The 17,707-nt window shown below is 39.5% G+C and overlaps 1 protein-coding gene and 1 long non-coding RNA gene across 12 annotated transcripts in view; one reads left to right on the forward strand and one right to left on the reverse strand.

Moving 5' to 3' along the window:
* Nucleotides 1-2,858, reverse strand: part of LOC141569739 (uncharacterized) — a 204,949-nt gene extending 202,091 nt beyond the window's left edge. For all 11 annotated transcript variants that reach the window (XR_012493505.1, XR_012493501.1, XR_012493503.1 and 8 more), the window contains exon 1: nucleotides 2,725-2,858. This is a non-coding gene — a long non-coding RNA (uncharacterized LOC141569739). The remainder of the gene's footprint in view (nucleotides 1-2,724) is intronic.
* Nucleotides 2,859-2,982: 124 nt separating this feature from the next.
* Nucleotides 2,983-17,707, forward strand: part of TSPAN7 (tetraspanin 7) — a 128,327-nt gene continuing 113,602 nt past the window's right edge. The window contains exon 1 of the mRNA XM_019747856.2: nucleotides 2,983-3,140. Coding sequence (XP_019603415.1) covers nucleotides 3,060-3,140 — 81 coding nt within the window. The 5' untranslated portion in view covers nucleotides 2,983-3,059. The remainder of the gene's footprint in view (nucleotides 3,141-17,707) is intronic.

Raw genomic sequence — 17,707 nt, forward strand, 5'->3', positions numbered from 1 at the left:
AAATTTATTCTCTCATAATTCTGGAGGCCAGAAGGCTGAAATCAAAGTGTCTGCCGGGCCATGTTTCCTTTGAGACTGGGTAGAGTCCTTCCTTGCCTCTCCCCAGCTTCTAGCGGTGACCTTCGATCCTTGGCATTCTTTGGCTTGCAGCTGCATTATTCCAACCAGTCACATGGCCTTCTTCTTGGGTGTCTCTGTGTCTTCACAAGACCTTCTCCATGTGTCTATTCTTTTAAGACATATTGGATTAAGGGCCTACCCTACTCCAGTATGACCTCATTTTAAATAATTACATCCGCAACAACCCTATTTTCAAATAGGGTCACATTCTGAGGTTCTGGGGTGAGGACTTCAACTTGTTTTTTAATTCATTTAATGATAAACTGACATTACTATGCATCTGAATTCCCTGGGGATCTTGTTAACATGGGCTTGGGGTGGGGCCTGAGGTTCTGCCTTTACAACAAGCTCTCTCAGCAATGTGAATGCTGCTAGTTCAGGGATACGGTAACTGGCTTGTTCTGGTTTGCACAAGACTTTCCTGGTTTTAGAGATGAAAATCCAAAGTGCAAGGAAATCCCTCGGTCCTGGGGAAACTAGGATGGCTTGTCACCCTATTATATCACAGACCACAGTTTGAGGAGCAAAGATCTAGCTACAAGCTATGTAAATTGCCCCATTAATTACATTACTGAAGATTCATATGTATCTTTACATTTCAATAATTTATTTTGCCAGAACAACTCAAGTTTCCAAGAATCTGGACCTAACAGATACCCTAAAAAAACTCCAGACAAAACTGTGAAATGGTGAGTTCGTTGAGCTGATGGGTACCATCGGTGAATATCATATACTAACTCATGAAATTCTCAATGACGCTCAGTAGTGTCCCTGTTGGGTTGAAAATTGAGATTTCTAACCCCTTTACAGAGTAACTATGAAAGGGCAAAACCTTTTGAGGCTAAGGTTACCCAGCGTGTTTGTAGTCTTCAGTATTGTCCTGTTGCTGCCTGGAAACTGTAAAAGTAGAGGGGGAAAGCTCCTTTCTGAAGTTGGATTTAAGCGTATTGAAGTAGGGACAATATCCTTCCACTTGACTCCTATTAAGACCACCTGAAGAACTTTAAAAACTGCCGAGTCTGCACCCCACACCAAATGACTCAGGCTACCTGGGATTCGGCACAGGCAGTCTTAAGTTTTTTAAGCTCTCCAGCTGATGCAAATGAGCAACCAGAGTTGAGAATCATTGTGCAGGGTCTTCCTTTGCCAATTTGTTCCTAATCTTTTCCCACCAGCACCCATATTCCTCTCCACTCCCTTCTATGCCCACATAAACTTTTGTTATGGTTGATCATTTCCTTGAGCAAGTTCTCCTCCTCCTCCTGTTTGTGTCCTGTTTATACAATGACCTCACTGACCTGGGACCATGTACAACTCATTGGAGGTAATAATTACTCCTGCAACAACTGACTTTGGCTGGCTTTCCTCAAGCCTTATTGACTGTTTTTCACTCTTTCGTAAGAGTATTCTTAACATCACCCACGATTGAGTTAGCCTGTGGTAGTGTTGCTGTTTTGACTGCAGTCTCGCAGGAAGCAAGCTAAGTCTCCCACAGAATCTATACTGTGTGTTTTCCTACAAACCAGCCACAGGAAATCTGGATGGAGCGTATACTATTTTTTAAATTGGGATATAATTCACATGCTATAAATCTCACCCTTTAAAAGTGTACAGTTCAGTGGTTTTTAGTATATTCACCAAATTCTGCAACCATTCTCACTATCTAATTACAGAACATTTTTGTCACTCCAAAAAAGAAATCCCTTACTCATTAACTGTCACTCTTCATTCCTGCTGCCCCCCCCCTGCAACCAGTAACCTATTCTGGAGGTTGTCTATAAATGGATCATTTGATATGTGGTCTTTTGTGTGTGGCTGCTTTCACTTAAGTGTATTTTCAAGGTTCATACATGTTGAATCAGTACTTCATTCCTTTTTGTGGCCAAATAATTTTCCAGTGTATGGACATCCTTACTACATTGTGTTTCTCCATTCATAATTGATGGACACTGTGCTTGTTCCTGCTTTTTGGCTATGATAAATGGTGCTATGAACATTCATGTACCAGCCTTTGTGTGAACAAGACATGTTTTCACTTCTCTTGGGTATCTAGGAGTGGAACTGCTAGGTCATATGGTAACTCTATATTTAGCTTTTTCAGGAACTTCCAAATTGTTTCTGAAGATTATTTTTTGACCTTGATACAGCTCTCTTTCCTGCGTGTGAAGTGGTCTGTACTTGTTAGGGTAGGGAAAAGGATTCTCAGGCACTTTAAACTTTTTTCCTGTTACCTGTTAAACATTGTATGTGCAGGGAGAATGGTCCCTCCACAGAGAAACTTCTTGTCATTCAGTTTCATCATTTCCAAATGTGAGGAAATCTAAAAAGTGGAGCACCTGTGGTGGCAAGGATTCGGGGTGTCTGAGCTCCCAGGTTCCTGATCAGCCCTCCAGCTCTATCTCCGGCCACCTGTCTGTTCCTGGCACAGACAAGGCCTGCTTGTTCCAAGGACATGTCTAGGGCCACTTCCATCTGAGAAGGCCTGGTGGGGCGTCCAAATGCAGCAACGGGACTGCTTTTCGAGGACACCAATAAATCTCATGTAGCCAGGTGAGGAGAGCCCTGCAAATGTAACGTCCTACTATGTACAAAGCAGAAACTTACGTGCCACGGCGGCTTGGAAGATGTTGCCCTGACCTCCGACCCAACCTCCAGGTTCTCCCATCCCTCCCTGTCGCTGGTCCTGCTCCTCCGCTGGGGGTCTGAGCCTGCGCGGGCTTGCGGGGGCGGGCGGCCTTCTCAGCATGCGCAGTCGCTGCCGGGCTCGCTCCTTCAGTGGGTGCCCCGCGGGGTACGCGCTCACGCACGCGCACGGCCTCGCCTGCTCGCGCACGGGGCCTCTCGCGGCACGCGCCCCGCCCCGCCCCGCCCCGCCTCCTCCCCCCTCCCGCGCGCCCGCCTGCTGCCCGCCGCCGCCGCCGCCGCCGGAGCTCTGTAGTATGGCATCGAGGAGAATGGAGACCAAACCTGTGATAACCTGTCTCAAAACCCTCCTCATCATCTACTCCTTCGTCTTCTGGGTGAGTGGTCAAGCCGGGCCGGTGGCCAGGCCGCCGCCGGTCAGTCCGTACAGTGATGCTCCGAGAAAGGAAGGGGGGAGGAAGAATCCCAAATCAAAAATCAAATCTTGGCCCCCTCCTTAAGGAGACAGGCGCAGGGTGGTGCTGGGCTGGCGCTGCAGGATGGTGGGTGCAGGTTTGGGGCTGCTCGGACCCTGGACCCCGCCGGGCGCAGGCTGCAAGGGGCTGCGTGGTGGCGGTGACTGCAGGTTGTCGACCTTTCCAAACGTTGTTTAATACATTGATTTATTTTTTAAGCTCTCTGGATGGGGTCAGCCTCTGGGGAAAGTTGCGGATTTATTTGGCTATTTTCCTCTTGGGAAACCTCCTCCCCAACCTCCCTTACCAGCCTGTTCGCGGTGCTACTTAGAGCTAACCTGTGGTCAGCTGCGAGCGGGCGCGGGAGCGCAGGGTTTGATCCCAGATTCCCGGTTATTCCCGACTCCGCGGAGCTGCGAGAGGGATGCGCCAGGAGCCTTGTCCCTGCCTGGCAGGGCAAGGGTGGCCAGAACCCCTCAAGCGCACTGTTTGGGGGTGGGGGCTCCGCCGCCGCGCGAAGACGCACGGACGTGAGAGGGTCTTACATAAACCAAGGGCATCTTTGAGCTTTCTCAGCGACCCAGGAGATGGGTCTTGCGACCCTTTTCCCACTCCCCTCCACCCTTACAATCTTTATCTGGCCTTTCTGTCATTGCGTGAGCTCAATCCGCAGAGCCCTGGGGGAGGACTCCCGCCACTTGGTGACGGCAATAGCGCCCCAACTCTATTCCCCATCTAACTGGTGCTGCTATCAGTCCTTGAAGCTCAATGCAGAAGGGTGACGTCAGCTCCTCAGCCAAGGCCTCGGGGGGCTGCGTGGTGCACCTCGCGGAGCGATGCGCCCATCTGCGCGCGGGAGGGGGGAGAAAGAGGGGGCTGGAGGACTGTGCCTTACCTCATCCTGTTTGGCAATTCGTGGAATCAGTGCGGGACTGACACTGCGGTGATTCACTTGGAGGGGTGGGTGGTACCTAAAGAACATTACCCGTTATTTCTCTTTACATGTAGAGAGCCTCCCTCTCCCCAAGTTCCTCATTTCCACACCAAGCCACAGCCACCCTGCTGGAGAATGAATGTCTCTCATTTCCCCACCATCACCCATTCCCCAATAATCTGGGTCATTTCAGCTTCCAAAGCAGTCATTTTGAAACCTGAGGCTCTGTAGAAAAAAGCCAGTCCCGTCTCCGGTTGTTTTTCTCCTTGCCACCTACCACCTCACCCCCCACCCCCCAAAAAAAAGAAAATTAGCCCTCGTTTTGGTTTGAGACTGGACACAGTGCTCTATGAGGTACCCAGATTGTGCTTGATGGTGAACGAGGCTGTTTGTAATTACCAAGGCAGGAGCTGAAATTTATTAAGGATAAAAAAAAATCCCTAATGCTTCCCCACCCCCACCCCTGCTAGCATTTCCTTGTCACTGGCATTGGTGATTCTTCAGGTCAGGGAAACTGGACTCTGGGGACCAGGCATACCAAGAGCTCTGCAATGAGACAGGATATATTAACTGGTATATAACACAAGGCAAACACAGAAACACACTTTATTTGGACTGAAAACAACACAGGTTGAAAATTTTCAGTAGTGGAATTGTAAGCTATGTATGGATCATATCTTAGGTTCTGCCTGGAAAAAGCAATAATGCATGTTGCTTGCTGAAACTTCGCAGTAGCCATTCCTAGGAACTGTTTTAGGTTTTCATTTGTTTCCTTATATTTCTTTCTGTTTAGCCCTTTAGTATTTACTTGATTTCATTTTTGTTACTGGAGTAAATCATATGGGTGATTATTTTTAGCTTCCTGAAAAATAAAGTTTACAGTATATACAAAGGAGTGTTGTTCTTTCAGCATCACTGCAGGCTGGTAGAGAAAGGAGTCTTCTAGACTGAGGCTTTTCGTGTGAGCTCCTTAAGTCTTCTTGCTTACCTCCCCCCCTTCCCATGATTCTAGTAATTACTTAATGCCCCCTGATACATCTTAAACAAGCATTGCATTTCCTGTCCTCTGGTGTTCCTTGATGCCTGCGTTTTAATTTTTTCCTACTTTCAATATTTTATAGTCTTCAATAAAATGTTAACCTGGAGCATTTTCAATAATTTAAATAGCATTCAATAATCATTTCCTACTTCACAGCCAAAAGAATGAGATCTCTCCAGATGTGAGGGTATTATAAATACGTCATTTTTGTTATTAAACTGTGATCCAAATGCTGTGTTTTCCATTGTACCTTAAATGCTGTTTTTTTTTTAAACCAGCCTTATGGAGATACAATTTACCCTTTTTAAAGTGTACAATTCGTTGGTTTTTAATATAGTCACAGATAAGTGCAATTGTCACCCCAATTTTAGAACATTTTCATTCCCTGAAAAAGAAATCACATACCCGTTAGCTATCATCTCACCTTTCCCCCCAATTCCTCACCCCTCCTTGCTCTAAGCAATCACTAATCTACTCTATATATTGACTTCCCTATTCTGGACATTTCACATGAATGAAATGATATACTATGTAGTCTTTTGTGAATGGCTTCTTTCACTTAGCATGATGTTTTCAAGATTCATCCGTGTTCATTCTTTTTTATGGCTAAATAGTACTCCATTGCATGACTATAACATTTTGTTCATTGTCCATTGATGGACTTTGGGTTTGTTTCTACTTTTTGGCTATTATGAATATTGGTGCTGTAAACATTCATGTACAAGTTTTTATTTGAACATATGTTTTCAATTCTCTTTGCTGCGAATTGCTGGGTTGTATGGTAACTCTATGTTTAATTGTTTGAAGAACTGCCAGACTGTTTTCCAAAGTGACTGCACCATTTTGCATTCCATCCAGCAGTGTATGAGGGTTTCGATTTCTCCACATCTTTGCCAACATTTGTAATTATCTGAGTTTTTTATTCTAGCCATCTTAGTAGGTATCTCATTCTGGTTTTGATTTGAATTTTCCTGATGAGTAATGATGTCGAGCATTTTTTTATGTGCTTGTTGGTTATTTGTATATCTTCCTTGAAGAAATGCCTATTTCTATCTTTTGCCCGTTTTTAATTGGGGTTATTCATTTTTTATCATTGAGTTATAAGTGTCTTTTATATTTTCTTGATTCAAGTCTCTTAAAAGATACATCATTTGCAGATAGTTTCACCTGTTCTGTGGGTTATCTTTTCCCTTTCTACATGATGTAGAAAAGTTTTGAAGTACAAAAGTTTTTATTTTTATTTTGATAACGTCCAATTTACTTATTTTCCTTTTGCTGTTTGTGCTTTTGGTGTCATATCTAAGAATCCTTCACCAAATCCAAGATCATGAAGAAAATGCTGTTTGTAAGTGATTTATCAATTCAGCGAATGCAGTTGATACATTTCTCTTTCTCTAGCACCTAAAGCTATGTCTGGCACATAGTAGATACTCAAATATTTGTCAAAACTTCTGGGGTTATGTTAAGTAATTAACAAAAAAGATGACCTTGGTGTTGTTTTAAGTGGAAGATGGAGGAAATATTAGGTAGAATTCTTTTCTTTGTGTTCTCTATGAATCATTTTAATGGGACTACTTCGCTTACTGCAGTTTAAATTTAGGACTAGTAGACATTTGAGCTTAAAGTTGTGATAGACCAGTAGCATTAAGAGATTGATGTACTTGAGCATATACTAAAGCAGAAGTCTACAGTTATGAAACAGACTTTTGTCTTATCTGGCATCCCCTTCTGTCTACAATCTTTCTCTTTGAGGTGTTCCTCTAAGGCAGTGGTTCTCAGCAGGGGTTAGTTTTGCCCTCCCAGCCGCCCCTGAACATTTGGCATCGACTGGAAACATTTTTGGTCACAGATGAGGGTGAGGTGCTATTGGTATCTAGAGGCCACAGGTGCTGCTAAACTCCCTCTAAGGCAAGGACAGCTTCTCACAACAAAGAATTACCTGGCTCAAAATATCAACAGAAACTCATAGACACAGACAATAGTTTAGTGGTTACCAGAGGGTAAGGGGGGCGGGGGGTGGGGGTGGGAGATGAGGGTAAGGGGGATCAAATATATGGTGATGGAAGGAGAACTGACTCTGGGTGGTGAACACACAATGGGATTTATAGATGATGTAATACAGAACTGTACACCTGAAATCTATGTAATTTTACTAACAATTGTCACCCCAATAAATTAAAAAAAAAGTCAACCGCGCCTGCAACCTCTGCACTATTGAACTTCTACATAGTAGTAAGTCCTATGAAGAGGAATAAAGTCTTATGCAAAACTCACCATATTTACTGGGTGTGGAGCCACCATACCAGACCATGCTCAACATAGTCGCAAGTAAGAAGAAAAACTTTTACTAGTACACCGTAATTCTTTATTTGAAGACGAAAGGTAGGTAGTTCTTTGTATAATAGTGTTGAAATGGGTAGGATGATTTGTCTTAAAGAGTTAAATGACATCACCTGAATGCTATGCAAATGGATTCTTTATTTTCCTTGATTTCTATGTTTCGTTTTCAGGTTAATAGAAGAGGAGGAAAAAATACACCTAGGAGTAAGTTACTCTGTGGTTTAAAGACTAGCAAGCAGTGCCTGGCATATACCTAGGAGGTTTACTGAGGAAATGTTTACTTAATGAATGAGTGAATGATGAATAAATAAAATTGTATTGACTACTCTTGGGCTCATTTATTTATTTCTACTCACCTCAATTGGGATACTTTTAAAACAATGTTATTTCCAGTATATCTGTGGTGATTTAAATGTGTTCCTGACACTGATGTATAGAAATGTGGGACAGAGGACTTTATAAAGATTTACTTATCCTAATGATAGTTCATTTTTTATATTTTTATGATCAGCTAGTTTACCAGACATTTTAGATATCTAAATTTTTAATTGGAATTTAATTTGTTAAGCTTGAATTAAAAAAACATATCTATCTTGTCCTAATACAAAACAAACATCCCTCCTTCACAATAAATACATTTTTTTCAACAAGCGGGAAAACTTTATAAATATGCTGCTTACAAGATAAATTCTGTTTTGATTTATAAGTTTCTTCATGTATTTTAAATACTCATCTGAGTTCTAAGCTAAGATTTAAATCCACCGTATCTAAATCTGCTAAATAATATTGTGAAAAGAAATATTTTTTGCATCATTCCAGTGTATCTTAAATTTGATTTCTTCTTTGGTTATTCAAGGAGGTAATTAGCTATCAATAGTGCAATAAAATTCTCTTATGGTGAAATAGGAGTGCTTTTTTTTTTCATTTGGGAAACATCACTAATCTCTTTGGGGGAAGATTTTTGTTAGGTTAAATAGAGGGGGGTGAATCTTATAAAGCAGTCCCTAACATTTGACAAATGTTTACAAATGTTTGAATTTGGGCACAAACTAAAGTTTATACGTATTATTTTGCATGTCAGTGCAACTCAACAAACATTCACTGGATGTCTTTTACATGCCAGGTATTTGAATAGAATGTTTCCCAAGTTTTACTAGCTGCTGCATTTAGCATTTTACCTTCGTTTCTAAGTCATGTACTTATTTGACCACTTCTTGACTTTTCAGTGTTAGGTGTTATATATTGTCTTTCTACTATGGAACATGGAGATTTAACTCTTATACTTCTTTCTCTCATTTTCACATCTTTCCTGTATTGGGGTAGACCCCAATATATCATTTATCCTTTTATTATTGTCACTTTTCGTTTTGGTTAGAGTAGTATGCGGTGATTCCATTAATGCGACTAGGTAAGCCTGTTCACAGCTGAGCCATGTAGTATGCACATTAGGATTGTTTGCACAGCTTTTTGTTTTCCCTGTAGTTAAAATTGCTTTGTTTTATATCCTTTGCTTGTTAGTCTTCCGTGTTCACCACCAATTTATCTCCACGCTCTCCCCAAGAACTGTATATCTCACTCAGTATATTCAAACCCTTCATGTATCCTATCAGTTTCTATTGAAGACGTTCCTCTTAGAACATTCTGACCTTCAATCTGGGTCTTTGAAACAGCTGACATTATTATACTCTCTACCCATCACCCTGGGGAATCCTGTCTCCTTTTATGCTGGATCCTTAGTTTCCTATATGTCCGTCCTCTCATTCTTTTTTATTGGTTTCTTCCTTCATTTCGATGGAGTAAATCTTCTAGTAACTTTCTGGAAAAGAGTGTATTTAAGCCTTACAGATGTGAAATTTTTATTTTGTTCTTGCACTTAATTTGATAGTTTGATAGAATTCTAGTTTGTAAATCATTTACCTTCAGAATATTGCTATCTCCCTCTGTCCACTCACCCGGTCTTCTTGTTCTTGTTACTGTTGCAAAAGCAAATGTTATTTCTGATTTTTCTTAAATTCTGATTTTTTTCTCTGAGAGCTTTTGGAAACTTTCTTGTTCTTAGTGCTGTGTTGTATATTTAATTTCATTGCTTTCAATCTGGAAACTCAGGTCCTTCCTTCAGTTTGGGGAAATTTTCTGGCATTGTTTTTGTAAAATTTAATTCCCTGTCTTTTCTGTTCTCTCTCTTTTGATGTTGGACCTCTTCTACAGATCTTCTAATTTTCACAATTGAATTTTCCATTTGTTTTATGTGTTGGTTTCCATGAGCGCTTTTTTGATGTCTGAATGGTTTTCTTATTTTTGGATCTTTCTCTTGTTTCGTAAGTGTAGTATCTTTTGTAAAGCCCTCTGACAATATTAATGCTATTTTAAAAAAGTTTGCTTTTTTCTGCATAGTTTCTTCCAAACTTCTCTGTTTTCTGACATATTACAGACTTTCCTCAAATTTCTGGTGACCATTTGCTGTGTTGTTCTGTTCATGTTTAAGAGTAGAGCACTAAGAAGCTGCTTGGAAGCTCCTAGCATGAAGTGCGAGTTTGTTCATTGTAAGTTGGGTGATTTGCCTGGGCAATTGAGTTTGGGAACCAAGGTCAGTATCTTTAGGTCTTTCCCCCTGGTCCAATCAGATTTCCTGCAGAAGAATCTTCCAGTCTTCTTTCCGAATGAAGAATGTTAGGGAAATGGGTGTCTGCACATGCAGTATATAAACCTTTGTTTAATCTCCTATTTCCAGTAGAGAATCCATGTACACAACACTTTTTTTGTTTTCCAGGTCAGAGACTCTCCCTAGAAAATAAATCTTTGAACCTGTGCTGGAATGCAGGAGAGGCCAGAGACAGGAAGTTGGAGGGGACCTAATTTCTTTTCAGACAGCTTTTTACCAGAGCCTCCTTATCTGAAGCCCCCCCCTTTGTCCCAAGTTCTAGATGTTCATGGAGCCACCTTTTTTTTGGGGGGGGGGACTTGTGTGCAAATATTTCATTCTTGACTTTTCCCACAGCTGCCGTGAGATTTGGCTTTTTCTCAGCTTCCAAAAGGTCACTGTGGTTGTCTCCTCTTCCATTCTCTTTGTTATTGTGGGTTAAAAAAATCCTTTAGGTATCATTTCAGTGGAGTTTTGGGAGATAGCCAAGGTAAATGGATGTGTTCAATCCATCATCTTTAATTGGAAGTCCTTTCTATCTGTATCTCTACATTGCATGGTACTAATTAAATACATAGGTGAATGTGAGTGATTAAATAGAGCATCTAAAATGGCAATAGTTGGGCTATTCTAGTAGATATTGGTATCTACTTTACAAATTTCAAAGAGCTTTTGGATATCAAGGGGAGTGTTCTAGGCTGGATCAGGTTGAATAAGTCACCTGGTTATTGGGGACTGGAGTTGGACAAGTAGGAATGAAGGTCTGAAGGTTGCTGCTGCTTTTCTCTGCTCTTCTAATTTTCTTCCCACCACGTGAAGGCCCATGTGTCTTCTGACCCAATTCAGACCTCGCTAGATTAATTTAATGTGAAAGCAGAAGAATTCTAAGTATGGTGGGGACAGGGGTGCTTGATGTTAAATGGGTCATTGTTCTGCTGTTTTTATGTTACTACAATGATAACCCTTCATTTTTATTATAGGACTTGTACGTTATAATCCGAAGAGTCTTTTTATTTAATCAAATTTACTTCCCATATGCAACATGCAGTTAGGGTATGTGCACTACCTTTTATAGCATTTAGAGAACATTAAGTCTTTTGCACTTAGTAGTTGCTTAGAAACTAGCTCAATTTTTGTCCAAATAGAATGAAATACTTTCTTGAATTTTAATTATAGCTAGAGTTCTTTATTTGACCTTACTGTGAGCTACATATGATTCATTGACTGTTTAGCATTATATACTGTTTTAAGTAAGCACCTCAGAAGGTGCTGAAAATTGAAAGTCATCTGTAACTGTATTTCTTTGTTTAAACATATTAAACCCTTGACAGGGGTGACTAATGCACTGCTAAACCATTTTGAAACGCAGTTTTAAAATATATTCTTATGTCTTTTCCTCCTTTGGTCCCATTAGAGCAGCTTCCAATTTGGGTTATCTCATGGCAACCAGATCGTTGGATTACTGCTCCTAACAGGTGTTTTTTTTTGGCTGTTATTTCCCTTGCCATGACCAAATGCTTTTCATTCTTGGCTGAACATTTTTGTCCTGTTTTATATAGAGCCCCGATATTCATCAAGAAAAGGACTCCGGGATGAAAAAGATAGGAGAGGGTTTTCTTTGTTTTGTTTTTCCCTTTTGGTTAGTTGATCAGCTGAACATGTAAGCATGTTAAATAGTTTGGTGATAGGATTAAGGATCCCAATTCTACTTGGAAAGATTTTCTTTAGAGCTTTTTGTAATGCATGATGGGCTTTTTCATCATCATCTGTTTTAGATGGGGTTGTTCAGCACAGGTACTAGCTGAGCAATCTAGATCAGTGCTTCTCAATCCTGTTTACCCATCAGGAGTTCCCTAGGAGGACTAAAATGTATGCTTACACCCACCCTAAGAGATTCTGATTCAGTTGGTCTGGAGTTGGGTACCGGCATTGGTATATTTAAAATAATTTTCCAGGTGATTCAGCTGTACAGGTAGGATTGAAAGCCATCGATTTGGAGAGAACTCAGTATATAATAGGCCTAGGGAGTATCTAGCATTGGCCTATTGATTTTGTCTGCTTTGCCCAAAAGTCTGCACTAGGTCTCCAGTGTATCTTAGTAAGGTCACATGGCCTTGTCACTCTTAGGAGACCTCGCGAGTTGTTCCTGACTGGAGGAGTACTCATCAGAAATACTAAGGGACTTTTGAAAACACAGGTCTTTAGTCCTATCTCATGCAGTTTCAATTTTAATTGATCGGGAGAGAGGTTTGGGTATGTAATTTTTTAAACCATTCCCAAAGTGATTCTAATTCCTGGAAGGTGACTCCATGGTCCATAATGCAGTTTGTTATAAGTAAATTCTTACCATATGAATGCTTTCTTGTGAATTGACCTATGTTACCATAAAACTAGTTTGAGGAGAAGGTTCCACAAGCAAGATGTAGCCAATGTAGTGTTTTTCTCTCTCAACTGGTCTCTGGCAAGAGTCTCCAAATGAACTCTTGGAGTTTGGTGTAGTTTCCATTCCTTTGGGGGAATCTATTTCTGTTCACGGTTGCACTGAGAAGTTAAGAAGTCTCTTGGTTTGCCGTCTGTTAAAAGATGAGACTATCATCCAATATGTAAAACACCAAGCTGAATTCATTACTTACCAAAGTAACAGGGAGCTGTGTTAGTCAAGCACAGTTTATGAGTGAAGCAGCTTGCTGATCTCTCTGGGAAGTGTGGTGTTTGGGGGTTGCTTTGTTACAGAGGCATCAGTGGTTGACCTTGGCCTTAGAACCATGGCTATTTGGGTGAAGCTGGTGTTCATTGACTTTGAGAAGCGTGTTCATTGCAATGTGTCTGTTGCTGATTGGTTGACCTTGAATTGTATGAGACTGTCATTGTGATTGGCTTCCATAAGTATGTTCCCCGAAGCAAGTTGCCATCGATAATTAGATTGACGTATATTGTCATTGATCAAATAGGTTTAAAAGCGGGTGCTGGTGGTTACTATTTACCATTGCCTATTGAATAATCAGTCTCCCCCTACGCCACCCCAAGAGCATAGACTTTTATTCTTGTCTCTAACTACTGTTCCTTGCTTCTCTGGTGAAATGAGGTTGCTTGCGCACCTCAATTACAATTCCCCAAACATCATCCTGGTGATGTATAGAATTCCTGGATCAGTTCATTTTTCTAATCTAATGAGAGTTTCTGATTTCCAGGGATTGTACTAGGACCTCCCAAAAGTAGACCCTTTTGGGTTGAAAAGGAACCCAAAGCTTAATAATTAGGCTGGGTGGTAAATGTTCTTACACATCCCTTCCACATCCTTGTCTTTTCTTGTGCTCAGTTTCTATTTCTGATGAGGCTTTTGAGGATTTCTTGCTTCTCCCAATTTCTGTTTCATATATTCTAACCTGTATCGCTCACTTAGTATTCTTTTAACTATTGCCTTCTATTGAGGGGATTGAAAATTAGTACTGTGTGAAGTCTTGGCTTGGATATTTTCCAGGTGACCTTAGGCAAGTCACATAGTCTCTTTGAGCTTTAGTTTCTTCTTCAGAATTGAGAATATCTGTGCTTATATGCCTCAGTCAAGTGTTGAAGGCTAAATGACATTCAAGTGCTTTGTGAAGTTTGACACATATGTGTTGGCAACTTATTCGTTATGGTGTAGAATGTTGCTTTTTTCTTAATTTCTTGCACAGGGAGTTACTATATCAATATTTGTTAAACATGTAAGTTGATCAGAATGCTCCGTATCCTGGAAATTAAGAATGATTACCTTTTTGGGTTTTATAGTTTGCAACCAAAGAGAGCAGAGATTCCAGAAGGTTTTGAATGGGAACCAAAAATATAATAAGTTTAGGTTGCTGAGTTTAGCCCTGTCATTGGAATAAGGGTATTCCTATCTAGGATAAATAAATACACTCAAAATCAAATGAGGAATTGATGATTTCCCTTATTCTTTTAAAATAAACTTTTAATTTTAGAGCAGTTTTAAATTTACAGAAAAATTGTGGAGATAGTACATAGAGTTCTCATATACCACACGACCAGTACTCCTATTGTTAACATCTTACATTAGTTACAGTTAATGAAGCCAAGACTGATATATTATTAACTAAAGTCCATACTTCATTCATATTTTCTGGATTTTTATCTGATATCCCATTCGAGTTACCAAATTACATTTAGTAGTCATGTCTCCTTAGACTTCTTTAGGCTGTGACAGTTTCTCAGACTTTCCTTGTTTTAGATAACTTTGACAGTTTTGAAGAATATAGGACATGTACTTTGTACTATGTCCTTCAATTGGGACTTTTCTGATGTTTTTTTTTTCATGATTAGACTGGGGTTATGTGTTTTGAGGAGGAAGACCACAGAGGTTAAGTGTGCTATTTTCATCACATCATATGAAGGATACCTACTATCAACATGACTTATCACTGTTGATATTTTTTAATTTATTGGGGTGACATTGGTCAATAAAATTTTACAGGTTTCAAGTGTGCTATTCTATAATACATCATCTGTATATTGCATTGTGTGTTCGTCAACCAAAGTCAAATCTCTTTCTGTCATCATATATTTGATTCACTTTACCATTTTCTACATCTCCCTTCCCCCTTTCCCTCTGGCAACCACTAAACTGTTGTCTGTATCTATGAGTTTTTGTTTTTTTGTCTTGTTTGCTTGTTGCTTTCAGTTTTATATCCCCCCTATGAGTGAAATCATATGGTAATCACTCTTCTGGGTTTCTACCCCCAAAATTTGAAAACATTTATCCATAAAGATATATGTACCCCTATGTTCATTGCAGCATTATTCACAGTGGCCAAGACATAAAAACAACGAAAGTGTCCTTCGATGGATGCTTGGATAAAGAAGATGTGGTATATATATACAGTGGAATATTAGCCATAAAAAAAAAAGAAGTGCTACCACTCGCGACAACACGGATGGATCTTGAGATTATCATGCTAAACAAAATAAGTCAGACAGAAAAAAAAATCACTGTTGATACTGATCTTGATCACTTGCCTGAAATAGTTTTTGAGGTATCTCACCGTAAAGTTACTCTTTTTCCCCCTTTTCATACTATACTCTTTGGAAGGAAGTCACTATGCCTACTAGCTCACAATTAAGAAGTGGAGAGTTATGCTTCATTTCCTTGAAGGTGGAGTATCTACCATTCTTTTTATTAACATAGATAATTTCCATTCAACAAATGTTAAAACCAACAGTAAATACTTGATCTAGCAAAGAGTAAAATACTAAAAACATTTGAGTCAGTTGGGAATTGGACAGGGATTCTTGCTTACCATTATTATTTATTATTTTGGTTTATCTAGTAAATGCAATAAGATAAAAATAACTTAATGTTGGGAAAAGAAGAGATGAAATTATTTTCTCACAGATGCAATTGTTATATGCGAAGAAACCCAATGGATTCTAGTTTAAAAAAAAAAACACAAAAAACCTAAGAATTTGCTAAAATAGTTGGATACAAGATAAAAATACAAAAATTAATGGTTTTTCATTATTTTAGCATACCCCTTTAAAAAGGAGAGAGAGGAAAACATTCTAGTCTCAGTAGCAACAGAAATCATAAATATTTCAGAATAAAGTTAGCAAGAAAGGCAAGGCTCTTATGTGAATAAAACTAAAGTCTTATGGATGGTCATAAAATAAGATCTGAACAGATTTAAGGATGCTGTGTTCTTGACTGGGGAGATTTAATATAAAATATCAGTTTTCTAAAAATTTGTTTAATACAATTCCAAATAGAATTCCAACAGGAATTTTTCTGAGGGGAGGGGGTGGTATTTGATAAAAATGTTTATGTAGCACAATAAATACCTGAGAAATCAAGAGAAATTTGGGGGGATCCAGACATCTGCTCTAATGTGTCTTTTGGAGCAAAAATTAATATAAGACCCGGTATTATATTATATTATATTAGACCCGGTCTTATATTAATTTTTGCTCCAAAAGACGAATTAGAGCTGATGGTCTGTCTAGATCTTATTTTGGGGGAAACACGGGACTGTGGTAGACAGATTATGAAATGGCTGCCACCTTGATCCCCACTTCCTGATATTCATGCCCTTGTGTAATCTCCTCTACTTGAGTATGGTCAAGACCTGTGTCTTGCTTCTAACTAATAGCATACAACAAGGGTGTTCAAATGTATGTCAATATGTACATGATTGTATTAGATAAGACTATAATATCTATCTTCCTGAGAGACTCTGTCCCTTGTTGGCTTTGAAGAAGCAAGTTTCCATGTTGTGATCTGCCCTATGAAAAGGGATACATGGCAAGGAATTGAGGGCAGTCTCTGGATGACCAACCTGAGGGCCTCAGGTTGGTAGCTTGCAACCAACAGAATGACGCCAACAATCAAGTGATCTTGGAAACAGATCCTTTCCCATTTAGGTCTCAGATGAGACAACAGCCACCTGACACCTTGATTGAAGCTTTGCAAGACCCTTAAAGAGAAAACCCTGTAGAGCTGTGCCCAGACTCCTGATCCCACAGAAACTATGAGATAATAATTGTGTGTTGCTTTAAGCCTTACGTTTGCGGTAATATTGTTATGTACCAATACGTAACTAATACAATTATAAAGTCGCTAGTTGATTCAATATGATTTTGACTTAGAAATAGACAAATAGATCAGTGGAACAATAGAAAAATCCAGAAATAAATTACAGTGTTTATGATTTAACATATGAAAAGGGACATTTCATTTCTGTGAGAGAAAGCTAGGTTTAAATGGTGCTTATACAACTGAATACAATGGAAGAAAATATAATTGGAACCCTTACTTAAAATTAGTATATTAAAACTTCTAGTTGGTTTAAATGCTTAAGTATGAAAACAAAAAACAAAATACTATACGAAAATGTAGAGATCATATGTATAATACTGGAGTCAGAGAGATGGCCTTTAAACAAGCTGGAGACTCAGAAGCAATTAAATTAAAAAATCATTGTATTTGCTTATAATTTTTAAAATTATATGGCAGAAGGTACAACAAAGTCAATTTAACGATTGTGGTGAGATAAGGAGCTAGTGCCAGACTGTTAACTAATATGTTGCTTTCTTCATTAAGGAAGTCTTGTCACAAAAACATCTATTTATATTCTGATGCAAGCTCCTTCTCATTCTGGACTGACAACAGTTTGCTGACCAGCACTGGCCCCCTGACCACACTGGGAGTTACTGCTCTAGGGTAGGGGTCTGCAAACTGTTTCTGTCAAGGGCCAGATAGCATTTTAGGCTTTGTGAACCATATGGTCTCTGTTGCAACTGCTCAGCTCTGCCATTATCCTGTGAAAGCAGCACAAATTTAAATGAATAAGCAATGCTATATTCCAATAAAATTTTATTTACAAAGAGAGGTGGCCAGCCAGATTTGACTGATGACCTGTAGTTTGTTGACTCCTGATCTAGGAGATACCTATATAAGGATGACATAATCCTTAGCTTCAAGAATTAAAGTTTGAAGTTTTATATGGGCCTATAGGAGTGGGAATGAAGCAAACCTCAGAATTTTT

The sequence above is a fragment of the Rhinolophus sinicus genome, chromosome X, assembly GCF_036562045.2.
Source record: "Rhinolophus sinicus isolate RSC01 chromosome X, ASM3656204v1, whole genome shotgun sequence".
Taxonomy (NCBI): domain Eukaryota; kingdom Metazoa; phylum Chordata; class Mammalia; order Chiroptera; family Rhinolophidae; genus Rhinolophus; species Rhinolophus sinicus.